The sequence below is a fragment of the Heterocephalus glaber genome, unplaced genomic scaffold, assembly GCF_053883595.1.
Source record: "Heterocephalus glaber isolate CG9 unplaced genomic scaffold, H.glaber_assembly_v1.0 deba00000546, whole genome shotgun sequence".
NCBI lineage: Eukaryota > Metazoa > Chordata > Mammalia > Rodentia > Bathyergidae > Heterocephalus > Heterocephalus glaber.
In genome coordinates this window covers 38,328,193-38,346,755 of record NW_028258147.1, presented here as the reverse complement: position 1 = coordinate 38,346,755, position 18,563 = coordinate 38,328,193, and the positions used below count along the sequence as shown (strand labels likewise).

Here is an 18,563-nt window from a genome sequence, read left to right as displayed (position 1 = left end):
GACATTTGATAAGAGTGTGTGGGAAAGGATGAGTCTTCTAGACAGTGGAAACAGATAAGCTAAAACAGAGACATTAAAGAGTGTAATAGATACAGGGATTCCATGGTGATGTCTCATTACTCATACATGCAAGGCAAATGTATGTATCTTGGGGCTGGACATGTAGACAGTGGCCAGATGAGAAAGACTATAGGCCATGGCAAGGATCGGGTCAGATTTCTATTTTAGAATGATAAACCTGGGGCCGGGGATTTAGCTCAGTGGTTCCGGTGCCTGCCTCACAAGCGCAAGGACCTGAGTTCGATCCCCGGTACCAAAAAAAAAAAAAAACTTAAAAAAAACCCCACCAGAATGATAAACCTTTGAAATACTGTCTCATGTGTTAGGTGCTGAGATTTTAAAGATGATTAAAGTAATTTTACCTGTACATAATACATCTTGGTTCTTGTTTCTTCCCCCATTCTGTGTCTTGATTCTGTTTTTTCCACTATTCCCCTCCCCTCCCTTAAACCCTTCTTCCCTGTTTCCATTTTTTTCCTTCTATTTTTTTTTCTTGTCCCTTCCTTCCTTTTCCCTTCCCCCCTCCCATGTTCCCCTTCCCTTTGGAACATTTTCTTCCCATTTCCCAATATGTGTTATGCATTTTAGTCCCTGGGAGAAATATTTTAACATACATAGATACTATGTCAAATTAAAAGTATTTGCCTGCAGCCTGTTAGAGACATGTAAATGTGGGACCATGAGAATCATCATTAATAAAATGGCATACAGGCTGATTTTCTTTTGGAAAGGATTATACTGCCAGCACCTCATACTTCATCTAGAGCATTTGAGAAGTATCAAGAGCTTTGTTTTTGTTATGGTTTTGTTCTTACATATAACAACTTCCCACAAGGAATGTAAACATTATATATTGCACACATGTACTAATAAACTAAAAACATTTTTATAAACTTTAAAAAATTTTCTTTAATGATCAAATCAGATGTTGAGTTAATTTCATGACAATCTGTTGGCAAAATACTGCTAATTAACAAGTAGCAGTTCTATTAGCAATAATCGCGCCTCAGATAAACCTCACTGGCTACGATACTGCCACTGCGCAAAGCTAACAAGTAGCAGTTCTATAAAAATTAAAACCATGAATTGTTAGAATGGCCCTATTCTATAGTTGAAACATTTCCAGTGGATTATATTCTTCAGTGCATTGTCATTGATTTAATCATCTTCATAAAGATTTATTAGTGATCGTTTCTGTCAGAAACAGTCATGGGAATCCTATGGATTTTTTAATATTCTTCTGCACTTCTTTTTAAACATTTCATTTTAATTGCTTTTTGTTTTCTTAAGTTTCACTACTTGTATAGGTTGTTTCTAAATTTTGTAACTAAAAAACCACAATGTTTTTATCTTTACTGTTAAACAGCCATTCAATAGCCTGTATCTTCAGGATATCACCACTGGTTTTTAGTTGAAATGTAAAATGCTGCTTGAAATCTGTAGTCTTTAGAAATACTCTCTATGGAACCAATAGGAAGTCCGAGTTTCAACGTAGCAATCTGTTGTATCCAGTGCAGAAAGAATGAAAGGCACAGATTTCATAAGAAAAAATAGTGCTAGTTCAGCCAGCTTTGCTGTAGCTTGTTCAGAGCCTATTGACATACCATTTTTACACTATTACTTTGGGGGGCCTAAATTGATACCATTAGGTTCCTCTGCCATTTTAGAACAGTGAAGAAAAAAAGCACTCACCATCTTAATATTCACAGGACTGTGTTAAAGAATAATGATTTAAGATCAAGACAAGAGTTAACTGCCCACCTCACCAACCAGTGGCCTTCCCCAGGAGCTCTGGATGCCAGTGCTGTTGCCTTGGATACGTTGCTTTACCGAAAACACAATAAACAGTGGTATGAGTAAGTGTAATACTTTTTTTTCCAACTAATTACAAGTTCACTTGTCCCAAAAGATGTGACAATCCACGGTGTAGTCTCCGTTATTCTTCCGAATTTACCAGAACGAGGGTAGATTTAGGATTACTTTGGTAAGGTTACATTAAAACAAAATATGTCAACATTTTTGAAGCCAAGGCACCCTGGGGAAGTAAAATATCTGAGAGATTCTTATGCAGTATTACTGTACCAGCCAGTTCTTCAGCGACATCTAGGAGCTTGTGTCTAATGATTTTTAAATTCTAGCTTTGGTGTTTTATTTGCCTAGAATTAATTTTGCTCTTTGTCAGGAAAACATTAAATGTCAATTCATGAAAGGATGAACGATACACACTTGTTCTTTGTGGCCTGAAAGACTGTTCATTCTCAATGAAGCTAATTTGTAGAAAGTATAGAATATATGATCACTTCACCCATGAGCCACAGATCCTTTTCCTATTTCTTTGTCGTACTGTTCAGGACTGTTATTTAGGTATAGTGACTCAGTGTTGAATGAGCTACAAAATATTCTCTTAGGTGTTTTGATATTAATAGATTGTCATCACTTTCCTTTCATTTGTAGTCACTTTACATCATAATCATTTGTTTTCACTATATTTTTCTGTTTCCAGCTAATCTTTTTTCCCTAATGTCCTTCCCTCCTATCCTCTTCTGTTTTGTTCCTCCCCCCTCCTTGTATCTCTTTCACTCCCTTCCCTTCTTTCTTTTCCCCTTCTTTCTGTCCCCCCCCACATTTTCTTTCTCTTTTTATGAGTCCGTGTGTTTAGATTTCTCTGACAGAGCATACTCACATTTGTGCTTCGTAGGGTGCCTTTTGCAGGGAGTCAGTATACATTTATCTAAGGGATTTTTTTTGTACTGGGGATTGAACTCAGGACCTTGCACTTTTGAGGCAGGCGGTGGCACCACTGAGCTAAATCCCTGGCTCTAAGGGATGTTTCTGAAGCGCGGACAACGCCTTTGCTGTTTATCAAAAATAGAATTCAAAATAAATTTGGCCTTTTATTGCTGAAAGAATTGATAGGGACTTTAGTGCATTTCCTTGTTTCATTGATTATTAGAAGCGAGCAAATCATTCGCAGAATAAAGCAGTAGTACTCTTCAACTTCTAAGTCATGTTTCTTCATGTAATTCAAAGTGTTGACTTCAAATATTCCATGTATTGTAATCTAGTTCTTTTATGTACTCTTATGGAATTTTTGAATATTAGAGTATATTTCATTATACTTTTATGTCACGGTAATAGAGGATATTTTATTTTTATTTCTAACTTATGATTGAAAAATTAGGATTGAAAATTTATAGTAATATTTGATGTACTTTACAGTGGTACCTTGGTTCATGAATGCTTTTGTTTGCAAACAATTTGATTTGTAAATGGAATCGTTTGGCAAAATTTTGCTTTTTTTTTTTTTTTGCAAATTCTGCATAGGGTGACAGACACAATCACAGCCATCTTTCCTACACAAAAACAAACATGGCCATCTTTTCCGAAATTGTAGAATGAATTAAATTTGTGAACCATGTTACCACTGTATATGTAAAACATGAAATGTTCATGCTCTGTGAAAATATTGTGACAATATTAAATCTTAGTAAGTTAAAAGACTATGTCTTTTCAGCTGCAATATCCACATTGTCATCTGGGGTAGCCACAAGACGTGTACCTTTGTCTGCCTACAAACTTAACTATTTAGCTAATATAGAGCCTAAAGTGAACAATTTATTTCCAGTTTACCGTACCTCTGAATGTGTAATAATGACTGATTTTTACAAAGCAGATTTTTACAAAGCAGAATAACAGAAGCAGAAGTAATTGCAGTCTCAGAAAAGCAGGCAGGGAAACTGCCTGTTTTGTTGAGCATACATCCAGATTTTGTGGTTGATTTAGTTACTCTATTAGCTTAAAAAATAGGTGTCTCTTTCTATGTAGCATTACCCTTTGATCTGACTTGTCAGAAAGGATTCAGAGAATTCTGCCCAGAAGTAGAAACAACAAAAGGAAGCAAAGTAGAGAAATTACCTAAAGGCTACCACTGAGCATCTGCCTTATTTCGGCAAGTGCTGATGCATTTATCCTGCTGTGATCAGTTGGCCGCCTTTGACTGGCTGGAGCTTGGCTACTTACTATAAAACATAAACTCCTAAATTAGGTTTCAGTTTGTTATGTACTGTTAAGTTACAGTTTGTCACTAGGAACTCAGAAAAGTGATACAGCCTTATATTAATGGTCTCCTCCTTTTTCTTTTGGTGCCGGGAATTGAACTCAGGACCTTGCTCTTGCAAGGCAGGTGACAGCCACTGAGTAAATCCCCAGCCTGCCTCCTGCTTATTTAGTTTAAGAGTATACTCTACTCTTTCAGGGATTTGTTGTTCTTCTTTATAGTTCCAAAATTGAGCTATTGGATAATTTGGTTATATTATTCCCTACTCAAAGAAGGATGCCTATCACAATAGGAAATCTGAAATCTATTTTTATTTGCTATTCTACTTATAAAATTTTAAAAATATGATTTCTGATTTCTTTCCTTCTTTTTAAAAAATAATTTTATTTTATTGGTATATTTTAGGTATACAATATAATGACATTCATCATTGGAAATTTGCACCTTTACATAATCTCTCTTGATTCTTATTTTTTCCCCCTTCCCCTGCCCTCCTTTTAACCCCTCCACCCCTCCCTATTTACAAAGACTTTGTTTCCATTTTTTCATTTTCTCTCATTAATTCCATCCCTTCTTTCCTTTTGGCTACCCCTCCCACTTCCCCTTCCCTTTTGCCCCTTTTCTTCCTATTTCACATTATATATTATAACTTTTGATCCTTATTTACACTTTCAGTTTCTCACACCAGAGAAACTATTTGCTATTTACACATGTGTGTCCTATTTCTTTCACTTAACAGTATCACCTCAATGTGCATCCATTTAGCTATACATGTCTCTAATTTCTCATTCTTTATGGGTGAGTAGTACTCCATTTTATTAAAAAAAACACATTTTCTTTATCCAATCTCCAGTTGATGGGCACTTGGGCTGTTTCCAGGTTTTAGCTATCACAAACTGTGCTGCTATGAACATGGGTGCACATATATCACTGTGGTATGATTCTTTCAATTCTTTGGGGAAGATACCCAGCAGGGAAATAGCTGGGTCAAATGGGACCTCCAGTCCTAGTTCTTTGAGGTATCTCCTTACTGATTTCCACAGTGGCTGCACCAGTCTACACTCCCACCAGCAGTGGAGCAGTGTTCCTCTTTCCCCACAGCCCCGCCAGCATTTGTTGGTTGATTTCATGATAGCAGCCATTCTTTCTGGAGTGAGTTGGAATCTCAGCATTGTTTTCATTTGCATCTCTCGAATGACCAGTGATGTTGAACATTTTTTCATGTATTTATTTGCTATTTCTACTTCTTTGTCTGAGAAATGCTTGTTCATTCCAGACGCCCATTTTTGGATTGGGTCTTTAAATTTGGGAGATCTGATTTTTTTTAGTTGTTTATAGATTCGAGATAGTAGACCTTTGTCTGAGGAACAGCTGGTAAAAATTTTTTCCCATTTTGTGGGTTGTCTCTTCACGCTGTTGGTGGTTTCTCTTGCTGTGCAGAAGCTTTTCTTTTTTTTTTCTTTTTTGTGCTACTAGAGATTGAACTCAGGATTTTGTGCTTGCGAGGCACAAGGAGCGGTGCCACTGAGCTAAATCCCCAGACCTGTGCAGAAGCTTTTTAATAAGAGATCCCACTTGTTGATTCTTTATGCTAGTTCATGTGTGACTGAGGTTTTGTTAATGAAATCTTTTCCTATGCCGATGTCTTCAAGAGCTCTACCTAAGCTCTGTTCCAGCTGGTTTAGCGTTTCTGTTTTAATATTTAGATCTTTAATCCATTTTTATTTTACTTTAGTGCATGATGAAAGATATAGGTCTAATAGGTCTATTTGGTTATTTTTTTGGTCCTGGGAATTGAACTTGGGTCCTTGCGCTTGCACAGAAGGCAGCAAAACCACTGAGCTAAATCCCTGGCCCTATAGGTCTAGTTTTAATCTTTGGCAAGGTGAAACCCAATTTTTCCAGCACCGTTTATTAAAGAGGCTATCTTTCCACCAGTGAGGGTGTTTGGCTCCTTTATCAAAGATGAGATGGCTGAGTATGTCTGGAGTTGTTTCTGCATCTTCTAGTCTATTCCACTGGTCCTCAGGTCTGTTTCTTTGCCAGTACCATGCTGTTTTTGTCACAATAGCTTTGTAGTATAGTTTCAGTTTGGGGATTGTGGTACCCCCTACCTTGTCTTTATTGCCTAGAATTGCTTTTGCTATTCTAGGTCTCTTCTTGTTCCAAATGAATTTTTGTATTGTTTTCTCAAGTTCCTTGAAGTATGCTGCTGGAATTTCAATTGGGATTGCATTGAATTTATATAGCAGTTTTGGAAGTATGGCCATTTTCACTATATTGGTTCTTCCTACCCAGGAGCAAGGGATGTCTTTCCATTTTCTGATATCCTCTTCGATCTGTTTTTTCAGAGTGCTATAGTTTTCAGAGTAGAGGTCTTTGATTTCTTTCTTTAGGTTAGGTTAATTTCTAGGTATTTCATTTATTTAGATGCTATTATGAAGGGAGGTGTTTCTCCAGTTCCTCTTTCAGTGAGTCTGTTGTTCGTGTATAGGAAGGCTATTTGATTTATTTCTTGACTATATAAGCTTTGCAATATTAGCCATGCTGAACTTCATATCTTTTCCTATATTTCAAACAATAATATTTCAAATAGAAATTATAGGTTGGCAGTAAAAACTTAACAATAAATGTATATGGGATAATCAAAATATACAGTGAATGTTTAAATTTTTAAAAAAATTCATTAGAGTAAAAGACACATTGCTATCAGTTTCCTTCAAAATATTCCACTTAGCTTTGATCACACTCCTCCCATCATTTTTGCCACTTTCTGAAGCTGTTCTGGAAGTCCTCGTTTATAGGTATGTTTACGAGCTTTGATATTTTAAAAATACAGTGAATGCTGCTGCTGAGCACCAGCAGCATTGAACCAAAAGGCATGCTCATGAAAACCTTACGGTGCGTGCTCATCCGCCTTATTCTTCGGATCCAGCACCATGCAAGTTCTGAGGTAAACATTTTATATTGATCCAGGACTTCCAGGCAGCCACAGCTGTGCTAACTAGAGACATAAAAAAGCATTTCCAGAACTGCTACAGGAAGCTGCAAGAAGGATGGGGTGTGTTCAAAGTGGGGGGGGGTATTCTGAAGGGGATTAATGGTAATGTGACTTTTACTATAATAATTTTTAAAATTTAAATATTTACCGTATGTTTCTATTAGACCACATATAAAGCATACTTTCTTTTCTTTTCTTTTCTTTCTTTTTTTTTTTTTTTGGTACCAGGTATTGAACTCAGGTCCTTGTGCTTGTGAGGCAGGCTGCGGAACATATTTTCTTTATACAGAATAATTGTTTACTTTTTGTTTCAAATACATTCTGTTTTAGTATCTTTTTATGTATAAAATGCAGGTAACATGAGTTTGTTAGATAATTTTGTTAGATTGTTAGATAATCTTGTTAGATTATTGCCTAACCTACCCATTCTTATCCCAAAAGATTAGATTCATTGTCATATTTGTATGTTTTAGGTAAACTTCTTTAGACTTTTAAATTTATCATTGGCTTTCAATTTGGCTGTCAAATTATGAGATTCGTGGGCTTTTCTATACCCTTTATGATATATTGCTTAGGCTTTTAGTTTTTATTAATAACTTTTCCTTCAAATATATTGAGTTCTCCTACCCGTGTGTGTTCTTCAAGCACTTTTAGAGTAGGAGTCTCTAAAACACTGAGACTGCAAAAAACATTTTACAGTTTGTAGGTTGAGCATTGACTTGACTCACATATATCATTCCCTATCAGACTTTCCTTCCGTCCCTCTCTAACTTTAATAAATTAAGCAAATACAGATAGTTCCACTATAACAAATGATTATTTTCTTCCTTAAATAGATTTCTATGAAGAAAAACAAGACTCCAAATAACATTATCTCCATTTACATGTGTGTTCCACTATATATACAGTGTGCACGTATTTTTTCTACCTGTGAATAATATTCATATCCTTCTGTACATCACACTTGTTGCCTTGCACAGAAATTATTATTTAGTTACCAGATAACTTAAATTATTACTGACCTCAATACATCTATTGGGCAAATAAATGATACAGATTATCCATATTATTATTTCTGATCATTAATATAAAATATAAAGTTATAGAAAAATTAACCAATAAGTGGCTTCAGGCCTTTCACTCAATTTTCTTTTAATTTGCCTTTCTTTGGTACTCAATTTTATGTATATGAGAGTTTATTCTTAAGGGATTTTTGAAATGTTCAAATAGATGTTGACTTACAGTAGTAGACTATTATATTGCCAGTGTCCATGACTTATGACATAATTCCTACAAGTTTAATTTAAAATATATTTAGCAGGGCCGGGGATTTAGCTCAGTGGTTTCACTGCCTGCTGAGCAAGCGCAAGGACCCAAGTTTGATCCCTGGTACCAAAAAAATAATAAATAAAATAAAATGTATTTAACAATATAATGGCATATATTAAACTATAGTTTTGTGTATAGTCAGAATGTATGACTTACTATTTTGGGCTCAAATTTTGATTAGGCCAATGTTCTAAAAATTGTATTTTAAGAACTAGTAATAGGTTCTAATTGGATTGGTATCTCTGGTAGGTAAGATTTAAATCTTACAGTATGGTTTTGGGGTTTTTTTCATTTTTTTTATTTTATGAAAAAATAAAGTTTCATAATAAAATAATAAGAGAATAATAGTTAATACATTCTGTTTCATTATTTTCAAAGTAGTTACTCAGAGTATAAGACATAGACAAAAATGATTCTTTTTTTTTTTTTTTTTTTTTGGTACTGGGGATCAAACTCAGGTCCTTGCGCTTGCTCAGCAGGCAGTGAAACCACTGAGCTAAATCCCCGGCCCCAATATTCTTGCTTACAAAGAAGAAACAGATAATATCACAAAATGAGGCAAGAATTCTAAAATAAGACTTAGTGTGTGGCCTTTAAAGACAGAGCTCTTGTTGATGGATAGTTTACTGTGTGACAAGCAGATGTTTGTCCCACAGAGCTGCCATTCTCCTGGAAATCAAGCACTGTATCCTGTGGAAGCCAAAACCACTCTGTGCCATACCAAGAGCACCTGAACTAGTTTCCTTCCAGATGGTGGGTTTGCCATCATCTCAAGCATGAGAGGAAATAGTGTAAGGTACTCGTCTTAATATCTTATGAAGGAAATAATTAATTTGGGGTTGGAATTTGTATTATTGCTTCAAAGCATCATTTTCTAAATTCTGTTTTTGTATTCATTGACATTTACATAAAATTTATATTCTCAAGGATTGTTGGCTAACGGTGACAAATTAAAGAGTAGAAAGGTTCAAAAGCACTTTGGATTTGGAAGTGAGCTGTTCTGAAATGACCTCTCATGATCACGCAGAAAGCTCCTTTGGTGTTGATGTTCTAGGGGCTGCTTTCAGAGTGTATCCCTTAGTGAGCAGCGGTCCTGGAGATTATTGTAGCTGTCTCATTCAGTACTTGATAAATTCCATGTTCTTTTGCTTTGGGTATTTTGTTGTTTGTAAAATTACTATATATAATTTTTAATTTAAAATATTAACAAGTTTCCTATGATGAAAAATGAAGATCAGAAATATGCCTTAAGCCATCAATTTAAAAAGCAAGCCTACCTATTGAGGAGAGAAAAATAATTTGGAAAACAAACATTTCTCATTGCTCATTAAATTCCTATGTTCCTACTCTCTCTATAACTAAAGAAATAAGATTTAAATAAAATCAAGTAAAATTTTTAGCAAGATGATTAAGTGTAGTATAGTTTACATGTTTTATCTCAGAAAATAAGGCTGTTCTTTGAGAGGTTTTCTAATAAAGTAAGAAGTCAAATTTTTCTTTCTGTACTTTAGCAGAGATAAGATTATTTAAGGAACAGAATTAAGCCAGGCTACCAGTCTTAAATCTCATATCCATATGCCCAGTTTCCTCTGCTGTAAAGTGAAGGTAATAATAATTCCATCTTCTTAGGGTACTCAGGAGGATTAAGTAAGTTAAGACATATGTAATATGATTTAGCATGTAGTCAGTGCTATATAAATACTGCGTATCATTCTATTACATATTAAGTAGCTTATAAAGTGCTATCTGCTATATCATAGGTTTCCTGTAAGAGAATTTTCTGCTACTGAAAAGATATAACTAAGGCCTTTGATACTCCCAACATTTGAAAAGTCATCATTTTATAAATTGAGAACACTGTATTGTAAGCTAGTAAAATTACCTCATTTTATCACCTTATGCTTCACTTCTCAAAAGAAAAAAACAGATACTTGCATTATATGTCTCCTCTGAAATTCTATAAAATTTTACAATAATAAAATTGGTTGCTAGTAAGCACAAAAGCAGTTTATACTAACTACTATTTTGGTAAACTTGTTGAGATCTTCCTTTTCAAATTGAGCAATCTAGTTTTAGTAAATTAATATTTTTCTATTTTTTGCCTCATTTTTTGATGAGTCCTTATAAAAATAGCATCTAAGAATAAATATTCATGCCATATTTAATATATAAACCTTTGATAAATCTGTAACTAAGGCCAGAATGCCAGTTTTCAATCTAGTGTCTGTAATGCCCCATTTCTTCTGCTGTAAAGTGAAGGTAGTAATAATTTCATCTTCTTTGGGTACTTAAGAGGTTTGAATAAGTTAAAATTTATGTGATATGTAAAATAATGCCTAGCATGTAGCAAGTGCTATGTAAATAATGGATAAGTCTATTTTTGTGTGTATGACTAGAGATAATTGTGAAGTAGATCATTTTATTATATATGCTTTCATATAATATATAAAGAATTTAAAAATTAGGCCCCCGTAATAAAAGACCAAATCAAAAAGTGGGCAAGTGAATTGAATAGATGCTTTGCAAATAGCCAATAAATACATGAAGAAATGCTCAATATCACTAGCCATTAGAGAAATGTAAATTAAAACAACTTCCATCTTACCCCAGAAAGAATGGTCATCAAGAAATCAAATAATAATAAATGCTAGGAAGACTGTGGGGCAAACAAAAACTTTCATGTTGTTGGTGGGAACAGAAAGTAGTGCAACCACTATGGAGAGCAGTATGGAGAGCCCTTAAAAAACTAAAACTAGAAATTTCATATACCTCCCCAGCTGAGTTAAAGACATCATATTACAGTGACACATGTGTACCCATATTTACAGCAGCATAATTTATAATAGCTAAATCTTGGAAGCAACCTATATGTCCATCAAGAAATGAATGGGTAAAATGTGGTGTTTACACACAATGGAGTACTACTGTGCCCTAAAGATAAACTTGAGTCATTTGTAGGAAAATGGATGCACTTTGAGACCATAATGTTAAGTGAAATAAATCAGGCACACAAGCTTAAATATCACATGGTTTCTCTTATATAAGAAGCTCAAAATATGAATGAAGAGCAAAGTAAAAGATAAGATGAAGTAGGGAGATAGATCTTTCTCAAATGGGAAGAGGATCAATAAATAGAGGGAAGAGGGATGAAGGACAGGGAAAGGGAATGACAAGACTAATTAAGATGTGTTATGTACACGGACCAACTCCCCAAAAGGAGTGTAATAAAACATGAAATAAAAATAAACAGGTAAATAAATAAATCTAGGGAATCAGGTAAGTTTTGACTACCTTGTGAAATAGATATTCAGCTTGAAAAACATTCCTTTTCCTAGGCCACTTATATTTAGAAATTATAATGAAGACTGCTCTTTTATTTGAAAGGTGAATAACCCCAAACCTGAGTGTATCTTTTGAAGAACCAAATGTGAGAAAAAGTTAAGAATAAGCTTTCATTAAGTTTCCATTTATAACTCTATTTAACTTCTAATGTAATTCATTTCTAATTAGTTAGCTTAATATAAAATGGGCCTCAGAATAGCAAATAGATGAGGGAGTTTAATTTTCATATATCCAACATTTTTTAACTTCTAAATTACAGTATAGGAGTTTGTAATAATTTGGTTTTCTTGTTATATAATTACTGTCTGATAGTATCAAGGCATTGAAAAACTCTGAATTGCTTGAGACACTGGTCATTATTAAGTTACACCACTTTTGTTTCTTCATTAATAGTAATCTCAAGGGCCAGGAATTTAGCTCAGTGGTTCCTGCACCTGCCTCACAAGCTCAAGGTCCCGAGTTCGATCCCTGATGCCAAAAAACAAAACAAAACAACAAAAAAGGGGAAATTAGTAAATTTGCAGTAGAGCAATCTGGCACCCCTCCCCCCTGACCAAATGTGATCAAAATTAGCCTTATCAGTATTGGTGCAGCTGGCCAGGGATTTACCCAGTGGCACTGTGCCTGCCTCAAAAGTACAAGGTCCTGAGTTTGATCCCTAGTACCCCCCAAAAAATAGTAATCTGTAAAATTTATTTTAAAAATTATAAATAAATCAATTAGAAGTTTGCATTTTTAATCATCTGAGTTATCAAAAATTGGTGTAAAAAAAGAGGATATGGAGAACAGTACAATGGAGAGCAAATTGAGGCCATTAATAAAGGCGAAATTTAGAGGCAATGTCAGAAGAAAATTAACCAGAAATTTCATAAACTGAAAACCACTAGAGAATATCTCTAGAAGTCTGTTTTTGTGAGAAGAAATTCAAGGATCATTTTTTTCCCTTGTTTTACAGGAAAAGTTACCAAAGTCTTGACCAGTTATCAGCAGAAGTTAGCCTTTCTCAGACTTCACTGGATCCAGGGCAGTCCCAAGATGGAGATGGAAAACAAGACACGTTAAATTCAATCAGTGAAGGCAAGAAAAACCATCTTTTTGAAAGTTACCGTTTGCTGTACTATATATATTTTGGTTTTACATCTTGCTGAAGAGTAGTAATGATCTTTCTGTGAAGCATGCTAGAAAGTAAGCTGCTGTTATATGATTAAAAATAATTAGTCTTTGTTTCTTGGTGTTTATGTTTAACCTTCTCAAAAGGCTTACTTATAATTACTGCCTTCATTTCCTCACTTCCCTACTCAAGAGACTGTTATCAGGATGATTAACCAGGAGCATACTGCTGAAGTCAGTCTTTTGTGTTTATCCTACTAAACTTTCAGCAGCTTTTGACCCAGCTGACCACTTCTTCATTCTTTTTTTTTCCACTTCCCCATTCTTGCATCTCATTTGGTCCCTAATTTGTTGCGTCCTCAGGAACGAACATGACAGTGTCTGCTCTCTTGTGTGTCTTCATCACTCTCTCTTCCCATCAGGGTGCAGCTTTACAGCCTTTTTGTCCGATGCCACAATGTTCCAGGCTGCCTGCAATGACAGGGCCCCATTACGGTCTCCGCACCTCAAACTTCATCCTAGAACAGCAGTAAATGTACCCCTCTGATTTCCATTGCTGTGACAGAATCCGTGAGATAATGAACATGTGAAGAGTAAAGGTTGGTTTGAGCTCATGATTTCAAAGGTTTCAGTCCATGGTCACCTGGCCACATTGCTCTGGGCCTATGGCAAGACAGCGTCACACAAGGAGAAGGTGCTAGAGCAAAGCTGCTCCCCTCATGGCAGCTGGGAAGCAAAAGGAGAAAGGGGAGGGGCAGGAACACTGCCCAAAGTGCCCCACTTCCTAAATGTACTACCTCTTCCTCCCAGGAGCTCCACCAGCTGGGGACCAAATCTTCAAGACATGAGCCTTTTGGGGGCATTTAACTATTTAACTACACAGCAGTCTAGTTGTTGAAAGCTTGTTACTTTCACTCCCCTGGCTCAGGCTAGAGCTGCCTCTAGCACTTGGGATTTGACGAGTGGTGCTGGTGTGATCTGAGGCTCACATCTTTTATCTCGTCTTCCCACTTCTCCCTCCTCTGGTGTGTGTGAGTGAGAGCAAAGACAGATCAGCCTTTACCCAGCAGAACCTGCACCCATGCCTCAGTCTCCCCGTCTCCTCCATTGCAGCGAATGGTGCCACCATAGACGTCGTCCTAGGTTCTCCTTTCTCCTTACAGCCTCAGTATGTGAATAAGCACTGTCACTTCCCCACACTACACATCTGCACACAGCACCTCATCACGCTTTCCATTGCCCTGCAGCAAGCCTCTAAGCAGAACTAGAGCCACAGCTTTTTCACTGGTGTTTTGTCTCCCTTTTCGCCCCTTTATAGTCCATTGCCTACACAGTAGTGAGTAATACTGTAAAACATAAATAAGAAAGCATCATAACCCCACTTACAACTCTCTAATGGCTTTCAGTGGCAATTAGAACACAGTCTAAGCTGCTTATCATGTGCTCCTGCATGATCATGTCCTTGCCAGCTTCTGCCTTATTTCATATTGCTTCTCTCTCATTCTAAGGACCCAGCACACTAACCTCCTAGTTGTTCCTACTGCAGCCATCTTTGCATTTGCTTTTCCAGCTTCCTTGAATCTTCTCTCCTCAGGTCTTTGCATATAAGCTGTTTATCAGATCTCTGTCCAAATACCATCTACAGATGTTTTTGCTGACTCCTGAACTTCTAATAGCCACCATCCGCATCTCACCCTGCTCCAGGCACTCTTTATCATGTTGGTGTGCATTATGCTGTGGTTCTTATCTGTTGACCCCCTCTGAAATGCTAGCTTCCTGGAGGTAGAGATGGTATCCACGTTTTTCACCTGTGTGTTACTAGAGTCTGACACAGAGTAAGCAACTACTAAGTATTTGTTGATAAAATAAGTATGTAATGAATGAGTATTACAGATGTACGGAAGAAAGGAAAATTCAGTTAACTAGGGTGTTCAGGCGATGTAATTATTTGTATTTAACTGAATTTTCTGCTTCCTTTAAATTGGTTGTTAGACTGTTTTCGAAGGATCTTAGTCTATTTAGTAATTTAGTAAATAGCTTTTTTGATAAATTTATATGTACATTTAAAAAACTATTCCATATTATGAGTGGATTTATTTGTGATAACTCTTCATCTAAAAGACATTTACTTAAAATTTGAGCCTAATTTCCTACAAGTATTATAATGTAAGTAGGATAGAGTAATAGTGACTGTTTGATACTATAAAAGGTAATAGCTTTAAAAATTCAAGTTTTAATAACAGATTTAAAGTTACTTACAGAATTTCCATATCCAAATACAAAATAAAATGAATAAAATAAAACTAAAAATTAGCCAAAAATCCACCAACTTCGACCTAACAGGAAAAAGTGCTACATAGTAAATCTAATAGATTAAAAACTGGTCATCAGGAAAGAAATAGATATTCTCATGATGAGTTGGTAGGATTCCCACTATTCTCAGCATCCTCTAAATCTGGTTAAAATAACAAATAGAGGAATTTTGTACAGGTGAGATAATGGCATTGAGGCTATGATAGTAGAATTAAAAGCCAGCTGTGGTGGTTCGTGCCTGTAGGCCCAACCATTTGAGAGGCCGAAGCAAGAGGATCTGTTGAGCCCAGGAGTTCAAGGCCAGTTGGGTAGCCTAGCAATACACAATATTTGTACATATGCATACACATAATATGCACATATATACATAAAGCAAGAAGAGCAAATATAACCACTCACAACCCAAGATCTCAGTATCACTAAAACATACTGAATAAATAGACTTCAAATGGCATGTGAGTAGAAGAATAAATATCAGGGCCGGGGATTTAGCTCAGTGGTTGCGCCGCCTGCCTCGCAAGTGCAAGGTCCCAAGTTCAATCCCCGGTACCAAAAAATAAAAATAAATATCAGACTCCAGCAACCTGCTATAACAAGAGGTCATGAGCAAAGGAGTCCAGGAAAAACTAGACTGTGCAAAAGAAGGGATTGGGATGTTAGTGGCAGGCCTCAGATTGATCAGAAACCATGGCCAGAAAGAGAAAGTCAACTCCAAGTATGAAAATGTTTTTTAAAACTCTTGGTAGAATGGATTTCCAGTGTATGTGGAATGCAAAGAAATAGTATTAAAAAGATATTGTAAGGCCAGAAGAAAGTTTAAAAAGAGAGAAATTTTGAAAACCTTGTAGTTGGAAGGGAAAAATTACAGGAGAAAGTTTAGGATTGCATAAAACAAACAAACAAACAAATGCCAAGAATGGTGCACCTACATGTCTGTAATCCCAGCACTTGGGAGGCTGAGGCAGGAGGATCGCCATGCGTTCAAGGCTAGCCTGGGCTGCATAGTTAGGGTCTTGCTGTGTAGTTCTGATCTTGAACTTATCTCAAAAATAAATAAATAAATGACTAGCAAGCCCCAGATGTTTAAACTGAGTAACATGCATCCTTTCCTCCCGCAGAACCATTCTCCATCAAAACAGTGACACGGTAAGATCACACCTGGCACAGAAAAATTCTCTTGGAACAAAAAGTCCTAAACTATCCAAGTCAGCTAGCCTTGCCTGTCCACAAGAATCTTGAGGAGAAGAGAGAAACGGGAGTTGCTGAGGGGGGAACCACCTCCTTGTAGGGTACAGAGGCAGGGGCCTGACTCTGGGGAACAGAGCCCCTCCCGATGGGAAGTTAGTCCCATCTTCCTCACAGTTCCATCACCCTCCAAAGCCTCCACACCTCTGAATGCATGAGGCATGGAGGGCCATCGAGATACAGACCATAATGCTACAGTTGTCTAGCTCCAGGGCAGGAACATCATGGCAGAAGGGCATGATGTAGCAAAGCTGCCTGCCTCAAGGCAGTTCCCACCACGAGGAGGGACCAAACAGAAAGCCAGGAAGTTAAAAAGTCTATTGAAAATATGGGCAGCAGAAGTGAGGAATGTTGAGGACAGAGTGTCAGAACTAGAATACAGGGCTGACGTTGGTGACAATTTATAGTTACCTTGAAAACAATAGGAGAACATGAAAAATAGATTTAACTGCTCCTAGATGACTAAAGAAGACTAATCTAAGATTAATTGGCATTAGCGAAAAGATCCCAAGAAGGCACAAATGGCCTCAAAAAGCTATTTATAGAAATAACACCACATTTCCAATATGGGAAGAGAATTGAGCATACAGATGCGTGAGGCCTTGTCTCAGAAAACATGAATTCACATAATATAAAATGCACCATTCTAAAGTGTACAAGTCAGTGTGGATAAGAGCACGCGTCATTTTTTCAGCAATCGCCACTGTCTTAACTTCCCAACATTGTCATCACCAAAAAGCCTTATACCTGTTTGTACTCAGGCCCCGTTTCTCCTCACCCTGCACCTGGGCTTCTCTGTCTCTGGGTTTGCTTCTTCTTGGCTTTTCATATCATGGAATCACACCATAGGTGGTTTTTAAAAAGTGTGTGTCGTCTTTGACTTAGCATGTTTTCAAAGTTGATCTACTTTTACCCTATATTAATTTTTCATTTTTTTATGGCCAAAAACCATTAGATTACTGTTTGTCTTTTTAATTATAGCCATCCAAAGGAGTGTGAGTAGTAGTATCTCACTGTAGTTTTAATTTGCATTTCCCTAATTAAAGATTTTCTTAGCATCTTTTCATGCGCTTATTGGCCATTTGCATGTCATCTTTGGAGAAACATTTGTTCAAAACTTTGACTGTTTTTATTTATTTATTTATTTATTTATTTATTTATTTATTTGATACCAGGGATCGAACTCTGGTTCTTGTGCTTGCGCAGCAGGTGGCGAAACCACTGAGCTAAATTCCCGGCCCCAACTTTGACCATTTTTTAATTGCACTGCTTTGTCTTTTTTATTGATGAGTTATTTATTTATTTTTTGATGAGTTATTTATTGATTGATCGATTGCTTGATTGGTGGGTACAGGGGATTAACTCAGGGATGCTGTACATCCCCAGCTCTTTTTACTTTTTAAAATTTGAGACAAAGTTTCACCAAATTGCTCAGGTGGGTTTTAAACTTATGATCCTCTTGCTTCAGCCTTCCTCAGTGCTTGGATTAGATTTTAATTTTGATGAAGGTCTCCTTATCTAGTTTTTCTTGTGGTTGCTTAGGTTTTTGATGTCACGTCTAAGAAGTGGATGTCTAATCCAAGAGTTATGCAGATCTATACCTTTTTTTCCTTCTAAGAGTTTTATGGTTCTGGCTTTCTCACTTTGGTTTTTGATCCAGTATATGGTATATGGTATGGGCAAACGGTTCAACTTCATTCTTTTGCATGTGGCTCTCCAGTTGTCCCTACATCATTTGTTGAAAAAAAACCCCAAAAAGCTATTCTTTTCCCGTTAATGGTCTTGTAGCCCTTGTTGAAATCCGTTGACCATTCACATGTAGACCCATCTCTGGGCTCTCAGTTCTGTCTCCCTGGTCTGTCTGTGCCAGCCCCCACTGTCTTATATGCTAATATCACACTGTCTTCTTTACCCTAGTGCTGTAATAAGTTTGGAAATCAGGATGTTTGAGTCCTGAAATTTTGTTTCTTTACAAGATTGTTTTGACTACTTGGGGTCCTTTGCACTTCCATATGAATTAGAATGAGCTTGTTTCTGGGGGAAAAGGGCAGAAAATTTCGGTAGAAATTGCATTGACTCTGTCTCTGGGGTAAGTGTGCCATCTTA

General features: G+C 36.5%; 1 protein-coding gene and 1 pseudogene across 6 annotated transcripts in view; one reads left to right on the top strand and one right to left on the bottom strand.

Moving 5' to 3' along the window:
• Rundc3b (RUN domain containing 3B) overlaps positions 1–18,563 on the top strand; it is a 171,363-nt gene that overhangs the window by 147,372 nt on the left and 5,428 nt on the right. For 3 of the 6 annotated variants that reach the window (XM_087204491.1, XM_004862412.4, XM_021242647.2), the window contains 2 exons: positions 1,770–1,916; positions 12,745–12,866. In XM_087204491.1, coding sequence (XP_087060617.1) covers positions 1,770–1,916; positions 12,745–12,866 — 269 coding nt within the window. Of the gene's footprint in view, positions 1–1,769; positions 1,917–12,744; positions 12,975–18,563 lie in introns of all 6 variants that reach the window. The other 3 variants (XM_021242644.2, XM_021242645.2, XM_004862416.4) reach the window with 3 other exon arrangements.
• Positions 943–1,110, bottom strand: LOC147829687 (U4 spliceosomal RNA; annotated as a pseudogene).